Source organism: Crinia signifera, chromosome 11, assembly GCF_055691185.1.
Source record: "Crinia signifera chromosome 11, ASM5569118v1, whole genome shotgun sequence".
Lineage (NCBI taxonomy): Eukaryota > Metazoa > Chordata > Amphibia > Anura > Myobatrachidae > Crinia > Crinia signifera.
Window position 1 is genome coordinate 28,109,414 of NC_139227.1, and position 25,346 is coordinate 28,134,759.

General features: G+C 46.4%; 1 protein-coding gene across 4 annotated transcripts in view; it reads right to left on the reverse strand.

Annotated features, from left to right (window-relative positions):
- The window catches only part of DPEP1 (dipeptidase 1), a 34,439-nt gene extending 21,950 nt beyond the window's left edge, over window positions 1-12,489 (reverse strand). The window contains exons 1-3 of one of the 4 annotated variants that reach the window (XM_083165455.1): window positions 12,339-12,486; window positions 12,170-12,234; window positions 3,198-3,476 (exon numbers count right to left, since the gene is read on the reverse strand). In XM_083165455.1, coding sequence (XP_083021581.1) covers window positions 3,198-3,307 — 110 coding nt within the window. In that variant the 5' untranslated portion in view covers window positions 3,308-3,476; window positions 12,170-12,234; window positions 12,339-12,486. Of the gene's footprint in view, window positions 1-3,005; window positions 3,034-3,197; window positions 3,477-11,957; window positions 12,144-12,169; window positions 12,235-12,338 lie in introns of those variants that run through there. The other 3 variants (XM_083165454.1, XM_083165456.1, XM_083165457.1) reach the window with 3 other exon arrangements.
- Between the last annotated feature and the right edge of the window lie 12,857 nt (window positions 12,490-25,346).

The following is a 25,346-nucleotide window of genomic DNA, read 5'->3' on the forward strand; positions in this document are numbered from 1 at the left end:
CCCCTTCCCCATGAAATCACGCACTTAATTTTTGGTGCGCGGCTCCAGTGTGCAATGTCCCTATTTGGAGTTTGGGGGAGGAGGTACCAATTCCCTTTCTGGCACAAGGCACCAAAATGTCTAGCTTCAGCACTGCAGCGTTGAGAGTGGTAACAGAGGTACATACAGTGGTGGCACCGGTAAAAGCGGTATAGCCTACACAGCGGTGGCACCGGTAACAGCGATATAGCCTACACAGTGGTGGCACCGGTAACAGCAGTATAGCCTACACAGCGGTGGCACCAGTAACAATGGCATAGCCTACACAGCGATGTTACCAGTAACAGTGGCATAGCCTATACAGCGATGTTACCAGTAACAGTGGCATAGCCTACACAGCAATGGCATTGGTAACAGCAGCATAGCCTACACAGCGGTGGCACCAGTAACAATGGCATAGCCTACACAGCGATGTTACCAGTAACAGTGGTATAGCCTACACAGCGATGTTACCAGTAACAGTGGCATAGCCTACACAGCGATGTTACCAGTAACAGTGGCATAGCCTACACAGCAATGGCATTGGTAACAGCAGCATAGCCTACACAGCGGTGGCACCAGTAACAATGGCATAGCCTACACAGCGATGTTACCAGTAACAGTGGTATAGCCTACACAGCGATGTTACCAGTAACAGTGGCATAACCTACACAGCAATGGCACCAGTAACAGCGGCATAGCCTACACAGCAATGGCACCGGTAACAGCGGCATAGCCTACACAACGAAGGGACCGGTAACAGCAGCATAGCCTACACAGCAATGGCACCGGTAACAGCGGCATAGCCTACACAGCAATGGCACCGGTAACAGCGGCATAGCCTACACAGCAATGGCACCGGTAACAGCGGCATAGCCTACACAACGAAGGGACCGGTAACAGGGGCATAGCCTACACAGCAATGGTACTTTTAACAGCGGCATAGCCTACACAGCAATGGCACCGGTAACAGCGGCATAGCCTACACAGCAATGGCACCGGTAACAGTGGCATAGCCTACACAGCAATGGCACCGGTAACAGCGCCATAGCCTACACAGCAATGGCACCGGTAACAGCGGCATAGCCTACACAGCAATGGCACCGGTAACAGCGGCATAGCCTACACAGCAATGGCACCGGTAACAGCGGCATAGCCTACAAAGCAATGGCACCGGTAACAGCGGCATAGCCTACACAGCAATGGCACCGGTAACAGCGGCATAGCCTACACAGCAATGGCACCGGTAACAGCGGCATAGCCTACACAGCAATGACACCAGTAACAGCGGCATAGCCCACACAACGAAGGGACCGGTAACAGCGGCGTAGCCTACACAGCAATGGCACCGGTAACAGCGGCATAGCCTACACAGCAATGGCACCGTTAACAGCGGCATAGCCTACACAGCAATGGCACCGGTAACAGCGGCATAGCCTACACAGCAATGGCACCGGTAACAGCGACATAGCCTACACAGGGATGATACAGATGACTGTCCCTGGTATTTCACTTCATTTTCAAATCCCTATAAACCAATATCCAGAATCTGTTACCTTAGCTTGGTATTCAGGGCTAATGAGGAATATATGGTTAGTTACCTGTGTATTTTAACATTTATAAAAATGTGAAGTAAAAAAACTGCGTGATGTATATAGAAAACATGTTGCAGAAGAAGGGAAAGTAAACCATTTACTAAATTTGCAGAACTCTTCTGAGTGTCAAGGACAGTTCAGCGAACCTGCAAGCTCCGATGTCTGTTATTCTATAGAACAGTGCTGCTCTGATAGTTACTGTATGGGTCTGATGGGCTGGTGTCAGCTGTCTCTTATACTGATATAATTACACAGCTTCCTCTCTAACATAATTTGGGCCCCCCTCCTCCACCCCAACCCAGGTTCACAATAGGCAACAAGGTAATGGGTAATGGCAGAGGGTGACAGTGGGAGGCAGCTGGTGACAGGGAGAGTCAGGGTGGGACAATGGGTTACAGGAAGAGGGCGATAGGGACAGTAGTAGTCATCAGGGGCCCCAGTGTACCCATGGTCGTTCCACCTCTATCTCTGCTGTACATTGTGAACATCTTGGAGAATACATTCAGCTGTTCAGCAGAAGCGACACTGACAGGTCATGATAATAATAATAATATAATTTATATAGCGCTTTTCTCCAGCAGGCCTCAAAGTCGCTTTACAGACAGAAAAGGAGTTTTTCATACTTTAACATCCACGTGAACAGTAAATGCTCAAAGCAAGGTGAGCAAACAAGACATGCAAGCGTACCTGCTACACCAATTGGGGATGTCCATGTTGAAAGGTGACGACATTGAGACAAAAAAATGCGAAAAACTCACATCAACCTTTTCACATGTCAACCAAGTGCATATTGATTTATATACAGTAGACCTTTCAATCCACACCCCCAGTTCCAGTGGATTGTCCTGCTTTAAATAATAATAATCATCATTATAAGATTTTTTTTTAAAGGATTTTGGGCCAGATGCACTAAGCTTCAAAAGTGATAAAATGGAGAGTGATAAACAACCAATCAGCTCCTGCCTGACATTTTTCAAACACAGTCTGTGACATGGCAGGCAGGAGCTGATTGGCTGACTGTTTATCACTCTCCGTTTTATCACTTTTGAAGCTTAGTGCATCTGTCCCTTTGTGAGAGAATTGGGACTACCACTGTGGTAGAGAACGGAGAAATCGCCTTATTCTAAGGAAGGATGGCTGTTAATCGATAGTTACCTACAATCCTGGAACCAGCGGGAGAATGTTATATATTTAAGTACAACCATAAAATGACTAGTTTGAGAGTAAGCAAAACAGTTATATCAGGTTCCCTCGAGTAAAGGAAGTGGCAGCAGCATTACCAGAAGCAGAACTTACCCATATATGACAGGTATACTGTCCATTATTTCCAGACCTAGGACTTACCCATATATGACAGGTATACTGTCCATTATTTCCTGACCTAGGACTTACCCATCTATGACAGGTACACTGTCCATTACTTCCAGACCTAGGACTTACCCATCTATGACAGGTACACTGTCCATTACTTCCAGACCTAGGACTTACCCATCTATGACAGGTACACTGTCCATTACTTCCAGACCTAGGACTTACCCATCTATGACAGGTACACTGTCCATTACTTCCAGACCTAGGACTTACCCATCTATGACCGGTACACTGTCCATTATTTCCAAGGCTTGTGTTCTGTTAGAATTCACGCCCGCCACAAAGTGACAGCAAAGCAGTGACACTATACTCAGGATTGCCATAGTGTCCCGGTGTCACCTGTCAGGTTACAGATCCAGCAGGTCACCTGTGACAGGTAACGTTACTCCAGGACTTTATCTACTGTCTGCCGTTCACTCGTACATGTGATGGATTGTTGCTGAGTTGTGGAAGCTCACCAGCTTTTATGCCCTGTATACGATTAATCAGTAACTGGGAACATGAGAGAAAAGGATTAACTGCATTTCTTAATTATAATTACAGCAATATTGTAATAGTCACAGCCAAGTTTCACCTGGAGAATTATCACTATAATATAACAATAACTGCTGTATCTTTTGCTCAGTCCATACATAAATGGAGCCCTTGTTTGCCCCGAGATCTAGAACATTGCATGGGGTTGATACGTCAAGCAGTGAAAAAAGTGTACCAATGGGGAAGCTGCCTATAGCAGCCAATCAGCTGCTACCGATTATTTGACAGACTGTACGAGATAAATGCTTGCTCAAAGCTGATTGGTTGCTATGGGCAACTTCTGCACTGGTCCACTCCTTTACTCTTTTCACTGCTAGATACATCAACCCCCAAAGTTACTTCTGATTGTTTTAAAATCACCTTGGCCCATGGTTACCTACCCTCCTGCATTCTGCAGGAGACTCCCTGACATAGCAGCAATCTCCCTCTCTCCCTCATTAGTGTAGCAATCTCCCTCAGGTCACCTAGCCCACATTACACTGTTACATCATAGTTACCTCCCCTCCTGCATTCTGCAGGAGACTCCCTGAAATAACAGCAATCTCCCTCTCTCTCTCATTAGTCTAGCAATCTCCCTCATGTCACTTAGCCCACATTACACTGTTACATCATAGTTACCTCCCCTCCTGCATTCTGCAGGAGACTCCCCAAAATAACAGCAATCTCCCTCTCTCCCTCATTAGTCTAGCAATCTCCCTCATTACTCTGTTACATTATTGGGGGAAAAAATGAATCAGAGATACATGTAGATATATTTACATTGAATCATCAGCACCATTTCCCAGCACTTTACCAAGTATAGTAGCTCTTACTAACTGCTTTGGGGCTCATCTACATTTGGATATAAGTAATTTTAAAAGATTCCTCTCAGATGTAGTAGTACACACCCACGCTTCTAGGTGACACGTTCACAATCTCTCCATATATGCAACTAGACACGCCCTTTGGGTGGAGCATGACACGCCCCCTCAATGGGGCGCTGTGCAAAAGTCTACTACCAACTATAATCTCCCTGAAACTAGTTCAAAAGTAGGCAAGTTTGCCTTGGCCAAGTACCTGTAAACATTTATATGGTATTATGGGGCCTGAGTTGGGTCAGGAACATGATATGGATGAATAGAAAGACAATTGACCAGCTGCGTAAGGCATATAACTGCACAAGGGGTGCTTTCAGCATCCCGTCGGTGGGGATGTTGGCATTCACAATTCCCGAAGCTGGCAACACAACTACCACCAGGAGACCAGCAACGGAATCCTGACATCAATGAGAATACCGGCTCTGGAATGTCTGCAGCAGGGAATGTTGAACGTAAGTATGTGGGGTAGGTGAGGCCGGGTAAGGGGAGGGTTAAGTTTAGGCACTGTGGGTATTTAGGATTAAGCTGTGTGTGGGGGGGGGGGGTAGGTAGGGGGGTGGGTAGAATTAGGCTATGGGTTAGGCACTAGTAGGGGGGTTTGGGCTATGCTGCAGGGCAGGGGGGTTAGGCTGTGGGGTAACAGTGCCAGTGCAGTTACGTGGGGGGGGGGGGGGGGGGTAAGCTGCAGTTGTGTAAACTTTGTTACAGGTTACTAAGTTGCGATAATGACGTTAGTTTGATTACTTTTTGTATTTTATGCACATGAGACATGCGTAAGGTTAGGCCAATGGAGATTCACATTGATGAAGGAGACAAGAAAAGGTCATCACGAAAGTGAGAGCCAGCCCAGGATAGAGAGGCATCCAGGATCCAGGCCGGTTGCAGCAGTGTCAGGCTCACTGACAGGCAGCAGCAGCAGGTACAGTACTGCATAATGGGGCACCTGGAATTGGCTGGGATATAAGTGTATGTATAAGGAGCGCTGGGGTATCAGGATATAAGGAGAACTGGGGTATAAGGATATAAGGAGCGCTGGGGGTGTAAGGATAGAAGGAGCACTAGGGGTGTAAGGATAGAAGGAGCTCTGGGGGTGTAAGGATAGAAGGAGCACTGGGGTATAAGGATATAAGGAGCACTGGGGGTATAAGGATATAAGGAGCACTGGGGGTATAAGGATATAAGGAGCACTGGGGGTATAAGGATATAAGGAGCACTGGGGTATAAGGATATAAGGAGCACTGGGGTATAAGGATATAAGGAGCTCTTGGGTATAAGGAGCACTGGGGTATAAGGATATAAGGAGCACTGAATAGAAGGAGCACTGGGGTATAAGGATATAAGGAGCACTGGGATATAAGGAGCACTGGGGTATAAGGAGCACTGGGGTATAAGGATATAAGGAGCACTGGGGGTATAAGGAGCACTGGGGGTATAAGGATATAAGGAGCTCTGGGGTATAAGGATATAAGGAGCACTGGGGGTATAAGGAGCACTGGGGTATAAGGAGCACTGGGGTATAAGGAGCACTGGGGTATAAGGAGCACTGGGGTATAAGGATATAAGGAGCACTCGGGTATAAGGATATAAGGAGCTCTGGGGTATAAGGATAGAAGGAGCACTGGGGTATAAGGATATAAGGAGCACTGGGGGTATAAGGAGCACTGGGGGTATAAGGAGCACTGGGGGTATAAGGAGCACTGGGGTATAAGGATATAAGGAGCACTCGGGTACAAGGATATAAGGAGCTCTGGGGTATAAGGATATAAGTAGCACTGGATAGAAGGAGCACTGGGGTATAAGGATAGAAGGAGCACTGGGGTATAAGGATAGAAGGAGCACTGGGGTATAAGGATAGAAGGAGCACTGGGGGTATAAGGAGCACTGGGGGTATAAGGAGCTCTGGGGTATAAGGAGCACTGGGGTATAAGGATATAAGGAGCACTGGGGGTATAAGGAGCACTGGGGGTATAAGGAGCACTGGGGGTATAAGGATATAAGGAGCTCTGGGGTATAAGGATATAAGGAGCACTGGGGTATAAGGATATAAGGAGCACTGGGGGTATAAGGAGCACTGGGGCATAAGGAGCACTCGGGTATAAGTATATAAGGAGCTCTGGGGTATAAGGATAAAAGTAGCACTGGATATAAGGAGCACTGGGGTATAAGGATAGAAGGAGCACTGGGGTACATAGAGCACTGGGGTATAAGGATAGAAGGAGCACTGGGGTATAAGGATAGAAGGAGCACTGGGGTACATGGAGCACTGGGGGTATAAGGATAGAAGGAGCACTGGGGTATAAGGATAGAAGGAGCACTGGGGTATAAGGATAGAAGGAGCACTGGGGTATATGGAGCACTGGGGTATAAGGATAGAAGGAGCGCTGGGGTATAAGGATAGAAGGAGCGCTGGGGTATAAGGATAGAAGGAGCGCTGGGGTATAAGGATAGAAGGAGCGCTGGGGTATAAGGATAGAAGGAGCGCTGGGGTATAAGGATAGAAGGAGCGCTGGGGTATAAGGATAGAAGGAGCGCTGGGGTATAAGGATAGAAGGAGCGCTGGGGTATAAGGATAGAAGGAGCGCTGGGGTATAAGGATAGAAGGAGCGCTGGGGTATAAGGATAGAAGGAGCGCTGGGGTATAAGGATAGAAGGAGCACTGGGGTATAAGGATAGAAGGAGCACTGGGGGTATAAGGAGCACTGGGGGTATAAGGATAGAAGGAGCACTGGGGTATAAGGATAGAAGGAGCACTGGGGTACATGGAGCACTGGGGTATAAGGATAGAAGGAGCACTGGGGTACATGGAGCACTGGGGGTATAAGGATAGAAGGAGCACTGGGGTATAAGGATAGAAGGAGCACTGGGGTATAAGGATAGAAGGAGCACTGGGGTACATGGAGCACTGGGGTATAAGGATAGAAGGAGCACTGGGGTATAAGGATAGAAGGAGCACTGGGGTACATGGAGCACTGGGGGTATAAGGATAGAAGGAGCACTGGGGTATAAGGATAGAAGGAGCACTGGGGTATATGGAGCACTGGGGTATAAGGATGGAAGGAGCACTGGGGTATAAGGATAGAAGGAGCGCTGGGGTATAAGGATAAAAGGAGCGCTGGGGTATAAGGATAGAAGGAGCGCTGGGGTATAAGGATAGAAGGAGCGCTGGGGTATAAGGATAGAAGGAGCGCTGGGGTATAAGGATAGAAGGAGCGCTGGGGTATAAGGATAGAAGGAGCGCTGGGGTATAAGGATAGAAGGAGCGCTGGGGTATAAGGATATAAGGAGCGCTGGGGTATAAGGATAGAAGGAGCACTGGGGTATAAGGATATAAGGAGCACTGGGGTATAAGGATATAAGGAGCTCTGGGGTATTAGGAGCACTGGGGTATAAGGATATAAGGAGCACTGGGGTATAAGGATATAAGGAGCACTGAATAGAAGGAGCACTGAATAGAAGGAGCACTGGGGTATAAGGATATAAGGAGCACTGGGATATAAGGAGCACTGGGGTATAAGGAGCACTGGGGTATAAGGATATAAGGAGCACTGGGGGTATAAGGAGCACTGGGGGTATAAGGATATAAGGAGCTCTGGGGTATAAGGATATAAGGAGCACTGGGGGTATAAGGAGCACTGGGGGTATAAGGAGCACTGGGGTATAAGGAGCACTGGGGTATAAGGAGCACTGGGGTATAAGGATATAAGGAGCACTCGGGTATAAGGATATAAGGAGCTCTGGGGTATAAGGATAGAAGGAGCACTGGGGTATAAGGATATAAGGAGCACCGGGGGTATAAGGAGCACTGGGGGTATAAGGAGCACTGGGGTATAAGGATATAAGGAGCACTCGGGTACAAGGATATAAGAAGCTCTGGGGTATAAGGATATAAGTAGCACTGGATAGAAGGAGCACTGGGGTATAAGGATAGAAGGAGCACTGGGGTATAAGGAAAGAAGGAGCACTGGGGTATAAGGATAGAAGGAGCACTGGGGTATAAGGATAGAAGGAGCACTGGGGTATAAGGATAGAAGGAGCACTGGGGGTATAAGGAGCACTGGGGGTATAAGGAGCACTGGGGGTATAAGGAGCACTGGGGGTATAAGGAGCACTGGGGGTATAAGGAGCACTGGGGTATAAGGAGCACTGGGGTATAAGGAGCACTGGGGTATAAGGATATAAGGAGCACTGGGGTATAAGGATATAAGGAGCACTGGGGGTATAAGGAGCACTGGGGGTATAAGGATATAAGGAGCTCTGGGGTATAAGGATATAAGGAGCTCTGGGGTATAAGGATATAAGGAGCACTGGGGTATAAGGATATAAGGAGCACTGGGGTATAAGGATATAAGGAGCACTGGGGGTATAAGGAGCACTGGGGTATAAGGAGCACTCGGGTATAAGTATATAAGGAGCTCTGGGGTATAAGGATAAAAGTAGCACTGGATATAAGGAGCACTGGGGTATAAGGATAGAAGGAGCACTGGGGTACATGGAGCACTGGGGTATAAGGATAGAAGGAGCACTGGGGTATAAGGATAGAAGGAGCACTGGGGTACATGGAGCACTGGGGGTATAAGGATAGAAGGAGCACTGGGGTATAAGGATAGAAGGAGCACTGGGGTATAAGGATAGAAGGAGCACTGGGGTATATGGAGCACTGGGGTATAAGGATAGAAGGAGCACTGGGGTATAAGGATAGAAGGAGCGCTGGGGTATAAGGATAGAAGGAGCGCTGGGGTATAAGGATAGAAGGAGCGCTGGGGTATAAGGATAGAAGGAGCGCTGGGGTATAAGGATAGAAGGAGCGCTGGGGTATAAGGATAGAAGGAGCGCTGGGGTATAAGGATAGAAGGAGCGCTGGGGTATAAGGATAGAAGGAGCGCTGGGGTATAAGGATAGAAGGAGCGCTGGGGTATAAGGATAGAAGGAGCGCTGGGGTATAAGGATAGAAGGAGCACTGGGGGTATAAGGAGCACTGGGGGTATAAGGATAGAAGGAGCACTGGGGTATAAGGATAGAAGGAGCACTGGGGTATAAGGATAGAAGGAGCACTGGGGTACATGGAGCACTGGGGTATAAGGATAGAAGGAGCACTGGGGTACATGGAGCACTGGGGGTATAAGGATAGAAGGAGCACTGGGGTATAAGGATAGAAGGAGCACTGGGGTATAAGGATAGAAGGAGCACTGGGGTACATGGAGCACTGGGGTATAAGGATAGAAGGAGCACTGGGGTATAAGGATAGAAGGAGCACTGGGGTACATGGAGCACTGGTGGTATAAGGATAGAAGGAGCACTGTGGTATAAGGATAGAAGGAGCACTGGGGTATATGGAGCACTGGGGTATAAGGATAGAAGGAGCGCTGGGGTATAAGGATAGAAGGAGCGCTGGGGTATAAGGATAGAAGGAGCGCTGGGGTATAAGGATAGAAGGAGCGCTGGGGTATAAGGATAGAAGGAGCGCTGGGGTATAAGGATAGAAGGAGCGCTGGGGTATAAGGATAGAAGGAGCGCTGGGGTATAAGGATAGAAGGAGCGCTGGGGTATAAGGATAGAAGGAGCGCTGGGGTATAAGGATAGAAGGAGCGCTGGGGTATAAGGATAGAAGGAGCACTGGGGGGATAAGGAGCACTGGGGGTATAAGGATAGAAGGAGCACTGAGGTATAAGGAGCGCTGGGGGATAAGGATAGAAGGAGCACTGGGGGTATAAGGATAGAAGGAGCACTGGGGTATAAGGATCGAAGGAGCACTGGGGTATAAGGATAGAAGGAGCACTGGGGTATAAGGATAGAAGGAGCACTGGGGTATAAGGATAGAAGGAGCACTGGGGTATAAGGATAGAAGGAGCACTGGGGTATAAGGATAGAAGGAGCACTGGGGTATAAGGATAGAAGGAGCACTGGGGTATAAGGATAGAAGGAGCACTGGGGTATAAGGATCGAAGGAGCACTGGGGTATAAGGATAGAAGGAGCACTGGGGTATAAGGATAGAAGGAGCACTGGGGTATAAGGATAGAAGGAGCACTGGGGTATAAGGATAGAAGGAGCACTGGGGTATAAGGATAGAAGGAGCACTGGGGTATAAGGATAGAAGGAGCACTGGGGTATAAGGATATAAGGAGCACTGGATATAAGGAGCACTGGGGTATAAGGATAGAAGGAGCACTGAGGTATATGGATAGAAGGAGCACTGGGGTATAAGGATAGAAGGAGCACTGGGGTATAAGGATAGAAGGAGCACTGGGGTATAAGGATAGAAGGAGCACTGGGGTATAAGGATATAAGGAGCACTGGATATAAGGAGCACTGGGGTATAAGGATAGAAGGAGCACTGGGGTATAAGGATAGAAGGAGCACTGGGGTATAAGGATAGAAGGAGCACTGGGGTATAAGGATAGAAGGAGCACTGGGGTATAAGGATAGAAGGAGCACTGGGGTATAAGGATAGACGGTGCGCTGGGGTATAAGGATAGAAGGAGCGCTGGGGTATAAGGATAGAAGGAGCGCTGGGGTATAAGGATAGAAGGAGCGCTGGAGTATAAGGATAGAAGAAGCGCTGGGGATTAAGGATAGAAGAAGCGCTGGGGATTAAGGATAGAAGGAGCGCTGGGGTATAAGGATAGAAGGAGCACTGGGGTATAAGGGTAGAAGGAGCACTGGGGGTATAAGGAGCGCTGGGGTATAAGAAGCACTGGGGTAAAAGGAGCGCTGGGGTATAAGGAGCGCTGGGGGTATAAGGAGCACTGGGGGTATAAGGAGCACTGGGGTATAAGGATAGAAGGAGCGCTGGAGTATAAGGATAGAAGAAGCGCTGGGGATTAAGGATAGAAGAAGCGCTGGGGATTAAGGATAGAAGGAGCGCTGGGGTATAAGGATAGAAGGAGCACTGGGGTATAAGGGTAGAAGGAGCACTGGGGGTATAAGGAGCGCTGGGGTATAAGGAGCACTGGGGTATAAGGAGCGCTGGGGTATAAGGAGCGCTGGGGGTATAAGGAGCGCTGGGGGTATAAGGAGCACTGGGGGTATAAGGAGCACTGGGGGTATAAGGAGCACTGGGGTATAAGGATAGAAGGAGCGCTGGGGTATAAGGAGCGCTGGGGTATAAGGATAGAAGGAGCGCTGGGGTATAAGGATAGAAGGAGCGCTGGGGTATAAGGATAGAAGGAGCGCTGGGGTATAAGGATAGAAGGAGCGCTGGGGTACATGGAGCACTGGGGGTATAAGGATATAAGGAGCACTGGGGTATAAGGATAGAAGGAGCGCTGGGGTATAAGGAGCGCTGGGGTATAAGGATAGAAGGAGCACTGGGGTATAAGGATATAAGGAGCACTGGGGTATAAGGATAGAAGGAGCACTGGGGTACATGGAGCACTGGGGGTATAAGGCTATAAGGAGCACTGGGGTATATAATATTTCTCGTAGGGAGAAGTAGGGTACAGTATATATTAAATTATTAATATGAGGGACACATCTTGGATATATTTAGAGCTTATGTATTTGTTATTGATAATTCATAGCAATACACTTTCCACAATAAACGCCAACTTTTAGAAGCTTGTAGACATGAAATGATTGACTGACCTTCATTCCTCTGCTTCTTCATACATCCTCCAAGGATCCAGTTTTGAAGGTCGGGACTCATGACCTAAGTGAGTTTTCTCCTTCTCTAATCCTTTTTTATTAGGGCAATTAAACCATCTCAGTGCAAGGGTTGCCTTAATGGCAAGTGACATTGATATACTACATATGTTTGTGACAGTAGAAGAGAACTGATTCACCCATCACTGATTTACCTTGGTGAGAGATGGATCGTCTCTGATGCCACTGTGCCATGTGTTGGCAGAGTACACAGGGGCCACTACAAAAAGGATGAGTTGGCTCGGATTACCAGGAAGGGATTTAAACAATTTCTTCAGTATTGAGGAGATTAGCTAACACTACAATTACCTTCTGTATACTTACTTTCATTACCACCTTACATAAATAACACGCATGAATTACTGGAACTTTCACTTGGTATCATTGCATCAGAAAAATAGTTTCAGGGAGATTATAGCTGGTAGAGTTTCACACGGTGCGCCGTACCATGCTCCACCCAAAAAAGGCGTGTCTTGCTTAATTTATGGGCGTATATTTGCTTCATTGCTTGTTGTGAGATATTTCTATAAAACATTATGTGAACTATATATTTTGGAAATTTAGCAAGTTCTGATAATAATATTGCTGCCTGCGAGAGCAGTTTAGGGTTAGGCACTAGAGCAGGCATTCCCAACCACAGTCTTCAAGATACACCAACACTGCAGGTTTTCGGGATATCCAAGCTTCAGCACAGATGGATCAATCAGAATCACTCAGGTACTAATTAAGTCACCTGTGCTGAAGCCTGGATATCACTATAACCTGCACTGTTGGTGTGCCTTGAGGACCGTGGTTGGGAATGCCTGCACTAGAGGGAGGGTTATAGTTAAGCTGCGGAAGGGAGGTTTGGGACTAGGGGTGAGGTTACATATAGGCCCTTATTCAGATTTGACCACAGTACAAATTTGTTTCACAAAATGGGCAAAACCGTGTGCACTGCAGGCGGGGCAGATGTAACATGTGCAAAGAGTTACATTTGGGTGGGGTGTGTTGAAACTGAAATCTAAATTGCAGTGTAAAAATAATGCAGCCAGTATTTACCCTGCACAGAAAGAAAATAACTCTCACAAATCTAAAGGGCCCTATACACGGAGAGATATGTGCCAGAGATTCGTAACGGGAGATTCAGCATGAGAGATTTAAAATCTCTCAATTTAAATAATGGGTTGGAATAAAGCCTGGGGGAGTGTCACAGTCAGTGTGACATATAAACATTGGTGCAATAGTGTCCATATTGCACATTCAGTGACCGCCTGCCAGAGCCAAATGTATGTTACCTGTGTAAAGAAGTGACTCCCACTGCACAGAGGGCATTTTTATACTGAGGTGAGGGGCGGAGTTTAACGGGTGTTATCACTTCCCTCATTTTAAGAAAAAAGTATTATAGTGAGAGTGCACAAGAGGTTACAAGGGGCCTTATTCTAGTTCACTCTTTCTGACAAAATCCTTCTTAGATGGCAAAACCATGTGCACTGCAGGTGGGCAGATGTAACATGTGCAGATAGAATTAGATTTGGGTGGGGTTTTAGTCAGGGCTATTTTTGTGCAGGCTCCAGCAGGAACTGAGGCCCTTATTCTAGTTCACTCTTTCAGACAAAATATTTCTTAGATGGACAAAACCATGTGCACTGCAGGTGAGGCAGGTGTTACTTGTGCAGAGATAATTAGATTTGGGTGGGGTTTTACACCTGCCTCACCTGCAGTGCACATGGTTTTGTCCATCTAAGAAATGTTTTGTCAGAAAGAGTGAACTAGAATAAGGGCCTCAGTTCCTGCTGGAGCCTGCACCAAAATAGCCCTGGTTTTACTTCAAAGTGTGATCTTTATTGCAGTGTAAAAATAAAGCAGTCAGTATTTACCCTGCACAGACACAAAATAACTCACCCAAATCTAACTCTCTCTGCACATTTTAAATCTGCCCCCCCTGCAGTGCACATGGTTTTGTCCATCTAAGAATGATTTTGTCAGAAAGAGTGAACTAGAATAAGGCCCAATGTCTATCTGGTGGACTTAATGTAACAAATAGCATACATTGTAGAGAATCTCTTACCATTTAATCTCCGAGATTTTTCTGTATGAATATGCTGCAGAACATTATCCAAATGAATTTTAAAAACATCACATATCAACATTAATATGAATATATATATATATATATACTAGGTGATTCATCGCACCCTACGGGCGCTCTTCACACCGTCGTAAGGGGCTGCGCCCCCTTAATTTGTGAACGTTTGTATTGTGAGAAATATGGTTAGAATTGTATGTAAGATGCCTGTATTGCAACTTGAGTTATAGGTGAAAAGTGTTAAATAGAGAGCATATGATGTGGAAGGGGGTGTGTATTGTTTTGTTTAATTAAAAAGCGGTTACAGAATGATGTACATTGATAGTGTGGATGGTACAGTGACATTTGTGGGTGTGTCGGGGGGGGGGGGCTGTGTGTGCATGTTGTTTAGGTGTGTGTGTGTGCAATAGTATAGTAGGGTGTTTTTGAGTCAGCGGCTCCCCACTGGCGGAGGTTACGACACAGGAAAACAGGAGGCTGGGTAGTGATAGGGGTGTGTGGGCATACGGGGGACTAAAGAGGAGGGTGGGGGACACTGTGCAGCTTCTGCCAGTGGGTGAGGGTCCAGCGTGGCAGCACAGGAGTACAGGATGGTGGCCTTGAGTCAGTGTCTCCTCCTACTGGGTGTGAGTTAGGGTGCATGAGAGCAGGAGGCTGGGTGGTAAAGCATGTTAGGTGAATGTGGGCAACACAGGGTGAGCGGCTTCCCACTGGCGGAAGTATACGGGGCAGGAGAACAGGAGACAGGGCAGTGATAGAGGTGTGTGGGCATGAGGGGTAGTAAAGGTTTTTGGCTTTTGCAGAGTAGGGATGGGCATTGGTGCAGACACCATCGATGGTTGGCATTGATAGCAATTTTGCACCATGCCATCGATAGTAGTAACATATTACTTGGATAACCATCGATTGTTGTAGCTATCCATGGTCATCAAATATATCTGCAGCTCCCGGCAGTGGGTGAGCGTCTCCTCACACTGGGAGGGAGTAAGGGGGTGTATGAGAGCAGGAGGCTGTATAATAGTGGTGTGTGGGCAAGACATTGATAAAAGTTGTGGCGCTGGTGCAGAGGACTGTGGGGACACTTCTGGCAGTGGGGGGCCTTGAATCGCTGGAAGGGGGGTCTGCAAATTGCGGGAGGTGGGTTGTGGGGCCAGTGAATTGCAGGAGGGGGGGTTGTGGGGGTCCGTGAATTGCTGGAGGGGTGCGCGGGGTGCCGTGAATGAAGGGAGGGGGGGCATGGGGGGTCATGAATCGCGGGAGGGGGTTCGTGGGGGGCCGCGAATCGCGGGCGGGAGGGGGGTTGCCATGAATCGTGGGAGGGGTGTGTAAATCACTGGGGGTGTGTCACGGGGGGTCGCGAATTGCGGGAAGGGGCGCCGGAGGTGCTGTGGGGTTCCGTGAATTGCGGGAGGGGGTCCGCAAATCGCAGGAGGGGGTGCGGGAGGTGCCGTGAATCGCGGGAGGGGGTCCGCAAATTCCGGGGGGAGTGAATCGCGCGGGGGGGGGGCTATGATCGCTGGGGGGCGTGCAAGTCACAGGAGGGGTGGAGTTTGCAAATGGCGGGAGCAGGGCGCGGCGAATCGAGGGAGGGGGCACGGTGGTACCGTGAATCGCGGGAGGGGGCACGGTGGTACCGTGAATCGCGGGGGTGCCACGAATCGTGGGAGGGGGGGTCGCGTGAGGTCTCAAATTGCGGGAGGTGCCGTGAATAGCGGGAGGGGGGGGGGTCTGCGAATCGCGGGAGGGGGCTTGGGTCCGCAAATCACGGGAGGGTCGCGGGGGTCCAGAGAATTGTGGATGGGGGGGACGCGGGGGTCCCGCGATTCGAGGGAGGGGAGGGTCGCGGGGGTCCTGCGAATCGTGGGAGGGGGGGTTGCGGGGGTCCTGCGAATGGGGGGTGGGGGGGTGCCGTAATTCATGGGAGGGGTGTGTGAATCACGGGGGTGTGTGTCACGGGGGGGGGGGTCACGAATCGCGGGAGGGGCGCCAGAGGTGCTGGGGGGTCCGCAAATTTCAGGGGGGGTTTGAATCGCGGGAGGGGGGCTAGAATTGCGGTGGGCGCACATCGCAGGAGGGGGGTGCCGTGAATCGCGGCTGGGGGTGCAGCAAAGCATGGGAGGGGGCGCGGCGAAGCACGGAGGGGGCGCGGCGGTGCCGTGAATCGCAGGGGTGCCAGGAATCACGGGAGGGGGGTCGCGTGGGGCCACAAATCGCAGGAGGGGGTCCGTGGGGGTGCCGTGAATAGCGGGAGGGGGGCGTGAATCTCGTGAGGGGGCTTGGGTCCGCAAATCACGCGAGGGGGGGGCACTGTGAATCGCTGGAGGGGGGGTCGAGCGAATCGCGGGAGGGGGGGTCGTGGGTGTCCTGGATGGTTTGCTGGCAGAGGGGGGGTTGCGGGAGTAATGGTGGATGGTGGCTGTGGAGTAATGGTGGTTGGTGGGCTTGTACTGTAGCCCTTGCTGGGCGGGGGAAGGTGATGTCAAGGGGGTGGGATGTGTAGAACGTTATACACATAGAACACTTTACCCTGGGGGGGGGGGGTTTGTGTATCCTGCTGGGTGGAAACGTTATATACACAGGGGATGAGTGACAGATCTGGCTAAATATATAAGAGATACAGTAATCTTGTGTATATAGGAGATAATATAGGAGATGGCCGAATTGATCATTAATAAATAAATGATCAACTATCAAATTGGTTACAGGTGAAAAAAAGAATAAATTACAATGATGATCTATAAGTAATAAATAATAAATAAAATAATAAATGTAAATATAGAAATACGAGATGATTTTTATTAAAAATGATGAATAATTTGAAGTCATGACAGAATAACTATAGTCATAATATACATATGATAAATGTACATCCCTGTGCAATGTATGTGTGGGTGCCACTGTCAGTGTGCCCCCACTCCCTGTGCAATGTATGAGGGTTTTTTTGGCAGGGGGGAGCAAAATTTCTAGTTACGCCACTGTCTAGGCGGAAGGTTATGTATAGGCTGTGGAGAGGAGCGTAGGGACTAGAAGGAAGGTTACAGATAGGCTGCGGAGAGGAGGTTCGAGACTAGGTCTAGGAGGAAGGTTATGGATAGGCTGCGTAGATAGGGATAGGGACTACATACCCTCCAATGGTACCGATTTAGCCGGTACAGACAGTACTGTATTGCCGGAGGGAACACTATATTCAGTAATTGTTTGTATTGTATCATGGACGGAGTGCCGCTATCTACATTTGTATATAACAGTAACAATATATTTTAGGAAGTTTTGAAGTGTTGATACTAATATTACAATATGGGGTTTCTGGTTTTGCAACTATATATATTCACTGTGATATTTATGTTCTTCTCATAACGCTCAATATACAATAAATGTAAAAATTCCAAATGCAATTTGACCTTGTGTGTATTAATCCCTAAGCATAAAAGTATGTATTTGGTATATTAAAGGTTATTTTATTGTGAACACTGGACTGTCTGCAACTTGTAGGCACTACCTATATTTATTGGATGTCCTGTCTTCCATACCATTATAGCATTAGCCAAATCTGTATGGACACCAGATACTCTAATAATAATTATTATTTTATTTATATAGCGCTCTTTCTGCAGTAGTAGTCAAGGCCGTTAACAGATAGAATGAATGTAATACAGTACAGGAACAATGAAGTACAGAAAAGCTTTTCATAAACATTAACAATACTTAAGTGAATTAAGGAAATGCTTGAGTAAACAGGAAAGTCTTGATTCTGTTTTTGAAGGACTCTAGAGTGGGGGCTGTGTGGGTAAGTGAGTTCCGTAGAGTCAGAGCCTCAATCCCCAGATGAATTATGGGAGATTCTAGGTACTGCTAAAAATCCTTCATCTACAGATCGCAGTTATTGGGTTTTGATAGTATGGAATCAGAAGCTGCTTCAGGTACCTTGGATCTTGGTCATGTAAGGCTTTAAAACTCAGTAAGTTAATCTTGAAATGATACTCTTATAGGCAGCCAGTGAAGGAAGTAGAGAATGTGGTAAAACGGGGCTGGTTGAGTAACAGCCTGGCAGCTGTGTTTTGCACCAGCTGTTATCGGTGCAAATCTTTTGCTGGGAAACCGAGGTAGAGGACATTGTAGTAATCTAATCGAGATGATACAAATGCATGTATGACTTTTGGAAGATGTTCAGAGGGAACTAAATGTTTGATTCTGGCTATGTTCCGCCAATGAGAGAATGAGGATTTGATTGTGGCTGTTATCTGATGTTTAAATGTCAGGCCACCATCCAGCACCGTGCCAAGATTCCGCACATGATCAGAGTTTTGTAATTCTGTAGCCCCAATTGTCAGTCCAGTTGGGTGGCTATGCTTCAGTCTTGTCCTTTGATGTTGAGGCCCTATCATAAGGACCTCTGCTTTATCAGGATTCAGCCTCAGCCAACTGGCACTCATACAGGAGTTTACGGTTGTAATTAAACAAATGTGTTCAACTGAAGGAAAAATAATACTAGTAATAATTCTTATCCTAAATGACAGTTTACAAGCAGCGACAGCTGGCTATGGATGAGTGCACACCAGAACAGATAAGAAAATGTGTTATATCACGTGTTGTGTCTCTCTCTACTGTCAGGGGTACCCAAAAGGGGGGATAACGAGAGTCATCTCCTGAGCAGCTGCAACAAATCACAAAGACACTACTTAGTGGCGCCCCTGGCAGAATATGAAAAATGCGGGAGAATTGGAGTACAATGCAGGGCATCAGGAGATTTATTTCTGAAATGGAAGCATCCTGCAGGATGCAGGAGGGAAGGTATCTAGGGACACATTGCTTTCTAAACTTGGAGAAGCAATAGGTGTAGCCAGCATTTCAGTTACAGAGGACGCACTGGGTACGGATGCAGGCATTCTCTGTATAATATGAAAGGCGCTGAATGACCAAGAGCTATTTAAACAAAATTATTTTTGCACTTCTTTACAGTAAGGCACTCACCTTACTCTGAAGCTTCATGATGTCACTGGAACAGCCTGAAAACCTTGGTGTACACACATACACACACACACACACACACACAGTGTGTCCCTTCTTGAAAACAGATAGGTTAAAGCAGACCCTGCCTTAACCATAGTTTCTGTACATTTTCTTCATTTAAAATTAATTTTTGCTGGACTTCCGGGTGCGGCATGGAGGAGGTAGCAGCGTCTCCTCAATGCTCCGTCTCCCGCTTAGCTCCAAACCTCATAAAAACGATGGAATCGCACAGAACCCGCTCCCGCTCCCCCCGGAGAACAGTCATGGACATGGAGAAATATTAAGAGCCACAAAGCACCGCCAGGCAAACCCCTCCAGCGTAGCCACAAAGACAGGAGAAACGGCGTGTGGAGCAAAACATGGTGCCCGCCATAGATCCTACCCCAGGGACGCCTGCAGCTAAGAAACAAATCACTGCAACGCTGGAAACAGGTACCCCAGCCACACTTCCACCACATAACCTCTCACATGAGGACTTCATCTCAGTAACACAAGACTCTATGGCTCCTCTGCTACAGAAAGCAGTTGCTGATACAACCTTGCAAATAGATAGACTCTCAGATAGACTGACTGAGGCCGAGACCAAGATCAGTACAAACAGTACAAAGCTCTGAAAGCTGATAATAAACAACTGAATGAGAGGCTGGAAAATAATGAAAACAAGGAGAAACAACATAAGGATTATGGGCATCCCTGAATCTATTAAGGGTCCCCGATTAGAACAGTTTGTTCTCAATACCTTGTTGAAACTCCTTCCGTTGGAATCTATATCCTCAGATATTGTCATAGAAAGGATACATAGACTGGGAATCATAGAGGCAAAACCTCAGCCTCGTCCGAGAGTTGTAATTCTGAAAATATTGAACTTTCTACATAAACAATCAATTTGGAAGGCATCAAGGAAAATTAGCCCCCATTAAATGGGAGGGACACACTCTTAAAATTTTCCAAGACTTCTCCAGTAATGTTTCCAAAGCCAGAATCGGAACGTCAATTTTTTATGCTTTTCCCGGCACGTCTCCGGATTATTAATGACTCAGGAAACCATGACTAAAGCGTCCGATTACAAAATGCGATGATGTAAGGGATGTAGTCAGCAAAGCGGCAGGTTGATGATGCCAATAGCATTGGAGAGCTGAGATTTTTAAGTCTCTCCCTAGGTTCTTTACCGTAAAAGAGGAACGGGTTCAAAAGTTTAAAAGTTGTTTTGAAAAAAATTTGATGATTTATTTAAATAAACAAAACGTAGATTTGATCTGTTTGCAGGAAACACACCTGATGCCTGATGAAGTCAGGAAGTTACAAATATTAGGCTGGTCTGTGCTGGGCTCTTCATCTCTAAACCCTAATCATGTGGAGTAGTTACTTTAGCGAAAAAAAAAGCTTTAGGGGTAAAATCTATATCTGCACAGGTTGACCCAAATGGTAGATATTTGTTTAACACTATTTCCATAGGAGATATAACCCTGACCAGGGGCGGGCTGGGCCGGGGGGCAGGGTGCCATGTGCCCCCTGGGCCGCTTAGCCAGTCACTGGCTGCGGGCCACGCTGGTCACCATCCACCCAGGGCCGGTGCTAGGGTGTCCGGCGCCCTCCTGCAAACCATAAATTTTGCGCCCTTTCACATTGCCATTGCAACAAGCTGCAGCCCGATTGTGGGAGCGTATGCAACATGCGATCCTATGGAGGATCTCGGGTGCATGTACATGTATGCATACACCATCCCAGTGCTATGTCCGCAAAATGTTGCAGGCACTAAAGGTGCCCATACACACTGCGAGAATCGCATACGTTATGGGCTAGATCGCATTGCACGGCATGCATGCAATGTGTGTGCGATGCGATTCGAAAGCAGTACAAAAAGTATGTGCAGCACATACTTTTTGTACTGTGCGATGCGATGCCCGCAGGAGTGCACATCGCATCGCATGCTGCTATTGCAGCACGTGTGGCCACACATAACCCAGGCCATTATTTAAAATTTTTCTAAATTAAAATAAAAAAAATCTACATTTATTAAAAAATTTGTTATAAACATGTATAATAAAAGATTCACTGTTCTTTTGAGGAAGAGGGGGCAGGTCGCAGGAGGAGGACAGTGTGTGCGTGGTGCAGGGAGCTCCTCAGCCTCTCCATACTGCCGCCTGCTGTCAGACAGGCACTGCAGGCGGCATGCAGGCTGCGTGCACTCGCGGTGCAGGGAGAAGCTGTTTATACTGCCACCTGCCCGCTGTCAGACAGGCGCTGCGGGCGGTGTGCAGGAGGCAGTTACAGTGAGGGCTAAAGGCAGCTTTAGCAGAGCAGGGAGGGAGACAGCGCCTTTTCAGCAAGGCGCCTCCCTGCTTTGCAGGAGCTGCTGAGTGGGTAGCGCCGGCCCTGCATCCACCTCCTCCAGACACAGGCAGCCCTCCTGCGCTGGCCGCGGCTTCCAGAACACGGCCGCGGCTACAGGAAAATGGCCGCCGGCCCCCTGCACTGAGGACTTAGCTCCAAACCTCATAAAAACGATGGAATCGCACAGAACCCGCTCCCGCTCCCCCCGGAGAACAGTCACGGACATGGAGAAATATTAAGAGCCACAAAGCACCGCCAGGCAAACCCCTCCAGCGTAGCCACAAAGACAGGAGAAACGGCGTGTGGAGCAAAACATGGTGCCCGCCATAGATCCTACCCCAGGGATGCCTGCAGCTAAGAAACAAATCACTGCAACGCTGGAAACAGGTACCCCAGCCACACTTCCACCACATAACCTCTCACATGAGGACTTCATCTCAGTAATACAAGCCTCTATGGCTCCTCTGCTACAGAAAGCAGTTGCTGATACAACCTTGCAAATAGATAGACTCTCAGATATCTGCGGCGATCCCGGACTTTACCATCCACAGGCTCCCCCGAGAGGTGTGACTCGCTCCAGACCCCGAGACCAAGTGCGGCAGGTAGGTACCCCGTCACTCCCACCGTTGGCTCTCTTCCCCAGAACGTCACGGTGGTAGATGAGACAGACTTCTCCAACATACACCTAGCCGCGCCGCTGGTTCACTATGGAGTGCTCCCGGCTCATTACCATCATCTGCCGGTTGTAGCACAGATACATCTATTTCCAACAGCGAGGCTGCTCTGCGAGTCACCTTTTCATCTCTACAAATCCCCCTCCGTTTTTTTTCCCCCCATTCAAAATCACATATTTCCATAAACTTACTGGATGGACTTTGTCTTCTCATATCTCATCAAACTCAATTACAAGTTCCCCGCTATTGGACATAACATCATCCTTAGTGGGTAAGAGCAACTGGACATTATTCATATAGCATTGTGTGGGGCATCAGTGATTGCCCAGTGGTCTATAACTATTTTATATCATATTGATTTTATTGTTATATTTTATTAAATAATTGTGATCGTTTATATGAGCTTTTCATCTATTATTATTGTTTTTTAATAAATATTTGTGCTTAATTCAGTGCGCTCTCTATAATTATTTGATTAGAATAATTATATCCCCTAGATTTGTTTCATTGGATCCCCTGCTGGGAATCCATTGGGAGCTGCCATTTAATATATTGTTTCTTATATTAATTATTTAATTAACCACTTGCGCCCGATTATATATTACATATATATTTCCCTTGTGTTTCTTTGAAAATCTGAGTTTTCAGATAATTGTTTGGGCTGCACTGAATTAATTATGGCATCTTCAAAGGTTGCAGATAGGAATAATAGGAGAGATAGATTGCTGTGTGATACTTTTGACATCGATACTGAGCATGTTGAAACTAATGAGTGTAATATGAGGGATACATTTAATAAATTAGAGGATTTGATTAAAACGGAAACCAGGCATTGGCTGGATAAGAAAATGCTACAGAGGTATTTAACAGATAAAATGATACCGAGAGGCCTAAGGATATTTAAATCCTGTTCATTTAAAGATGATGTTGAACTAACGGAGAAATGGAATGGGATTTTAGACCAATGTTCTTTCAAATTAATTGAATTGCTTATTTCCTATCGGGATAGTAAGATTAACAGTACCAATATGGAGATTGAGAAATTACAACAGGCTCTTGAATCTTTTAAAGTAAAAGCGGACTTTAAAGATCTAGATGACAAATTAAACCAGAGAGTGAACGAATTTGAACTAGCCTTGATTAAGTTTAAGAATAACAAATTATCTAGAGATAATTATGATTACAAGAACGATCAGGTCCGCTCTTACAATAGGAGGTTCAGAGATCCCGAAAAAGGTTTTGGCAACAGATACATGCCCTCAAGAGTTTTTGAAAATAATGATGAGAGAACCAAAAATACCCCCAAAATGTCGGGAAACAGGAATGGTTCATATCAATATAGAACAAGAAACTCAGGGGGGAGAGGTATGACGAGGTTTAACACCACACCACAAATTGATTATCATGCACGTGGAGCTAGACCCAAGTATAACACCCAACAGGGAGGATTACAAATGAAAAATAAGAACAACCCCTCCCCACCTAGGTCTTCGGTTCCTTTTTTAGAAAAAAACTATTACCCCATTTGGAGAACAAACAACAGGTATCAAGTGCTGAGTCAAGAGACACCAAAACGCAAGGATCTAGATACAGAGGGTCTAGAGGAGGAAGGAAAAAGGCAATCCAAAAACATAAGAAGAGAGTAAGAGAGAAAGGTATCTTCAATCTGTCCACTAGAATTTTAACAGAAAGTGAAAAGGCAGTGATCTCGAAAGGTTTGAAATTTACCCCCTCAAGGAAACCAGATTTATTTGATTTATTTGTGGAACTAAATAGGTATACACGTGACTTATGCAGGAAGAGGTACTTTATTAACACCAATACCAACAATGAGGAATTAATTAAATTAGATGAAACAGATAATGAAGCAATTATAACATTATTAGAATTACAAAAGGAAGGACAACCTGAATGTGTTCCGATATTTGATCTTGATAATTCCATCAAGGATAGGGTTTTGAGGAAAAAAATCAGAGTTTTACCCAATGCAGCACAAAAGTGGCTGCATTGAGGCATTTTACTCATTAACAATGAATGATTTTAGCAATTTCTGTGCGGAAATAAATGCTAAAAATTATAAGAACAATTTACATCCAAATGAGTATAGGGCCCTCAAAAGCCTGAGAGAAGATAAAACGATTATAATAAAAGCCGCCGATAAAGGCGGCGGCCTAGTAATCCAAGATACAGAGGACTATCTGTTGGAGGCCAATCGACAATTACAAAATCAAAAATTTTACTCCAAAATTAAACATGACCCTACAGTTGCTTTTTGTAAAAAAATTGAAAAATATTTTGAGTGATGCAGTTGAAAGTGGAGCCATTTCAAAGAAAGAATATCATTATATATATAATCCTCACCCAATAATAGCCACTTACTATCACCTCCCCAAAATACACAAATCCCTCACCACACCCCCGGGTCGTCCTATAATTTCTGGTGTTGGGTCCCTAACCACAAATTTATCAGCTTTTGTTGATGCACATTTACAAAAATTATTTTTTGCACTCCCTTCACATATTAAAGATACTACACAATTTTTACGTTTAATTATGGATATTCAGTGGCAGTCAGATTATGTTCTCATGTCATGTGACGTGGAATCTTTATATTCAAATATCCCTCACGATAAGGGTTTACATGCACTTGAACACTTTTTAGACACTGATTTAAGTTTAAGTAAAGAGAGAAAATCTTTTCTGTTACAATCTGTTCACTTTATTCTCACCCACAATTACTTTACATTTAATGGTGAATTTTATTTACAGTCACTTGGTACCGCCATGGGCACCAGGTTCGCCCCAAGTTTTGCCAACTTGTATATGGGCCACTTCGAGGAACAACATATATGGGGTGGCCCATATAGGGCGAACCTGGTGTGCTATGGTAGGTACATAGACGATTTATTTTTTATTTGGAGAGGGGACATCACTTTAGCACAAGAATTTTTGTTGTCACTTAATAATAACACTTATGGTTTAAAATTCACATCCACTTATGATCAATTTCAAATCAATTTCTTGGATATAGCCGTAACCATTAAAAACAACTGCATCACAACATCTACCTATAAAAAAGAGGTTGATAGTGGGAGATACCTAAATTATCAAAGTTGCCACTACAGGCCATGGTTAAACAACATTCCGAAAAATCAATACTGTAGGGTCAGAAGAAACTGCACCGAAAATTCTCAGTTTGAGATTCAAGCTGGGGAAATGACAGAAACCTTTCTAGAACAGGGCTAC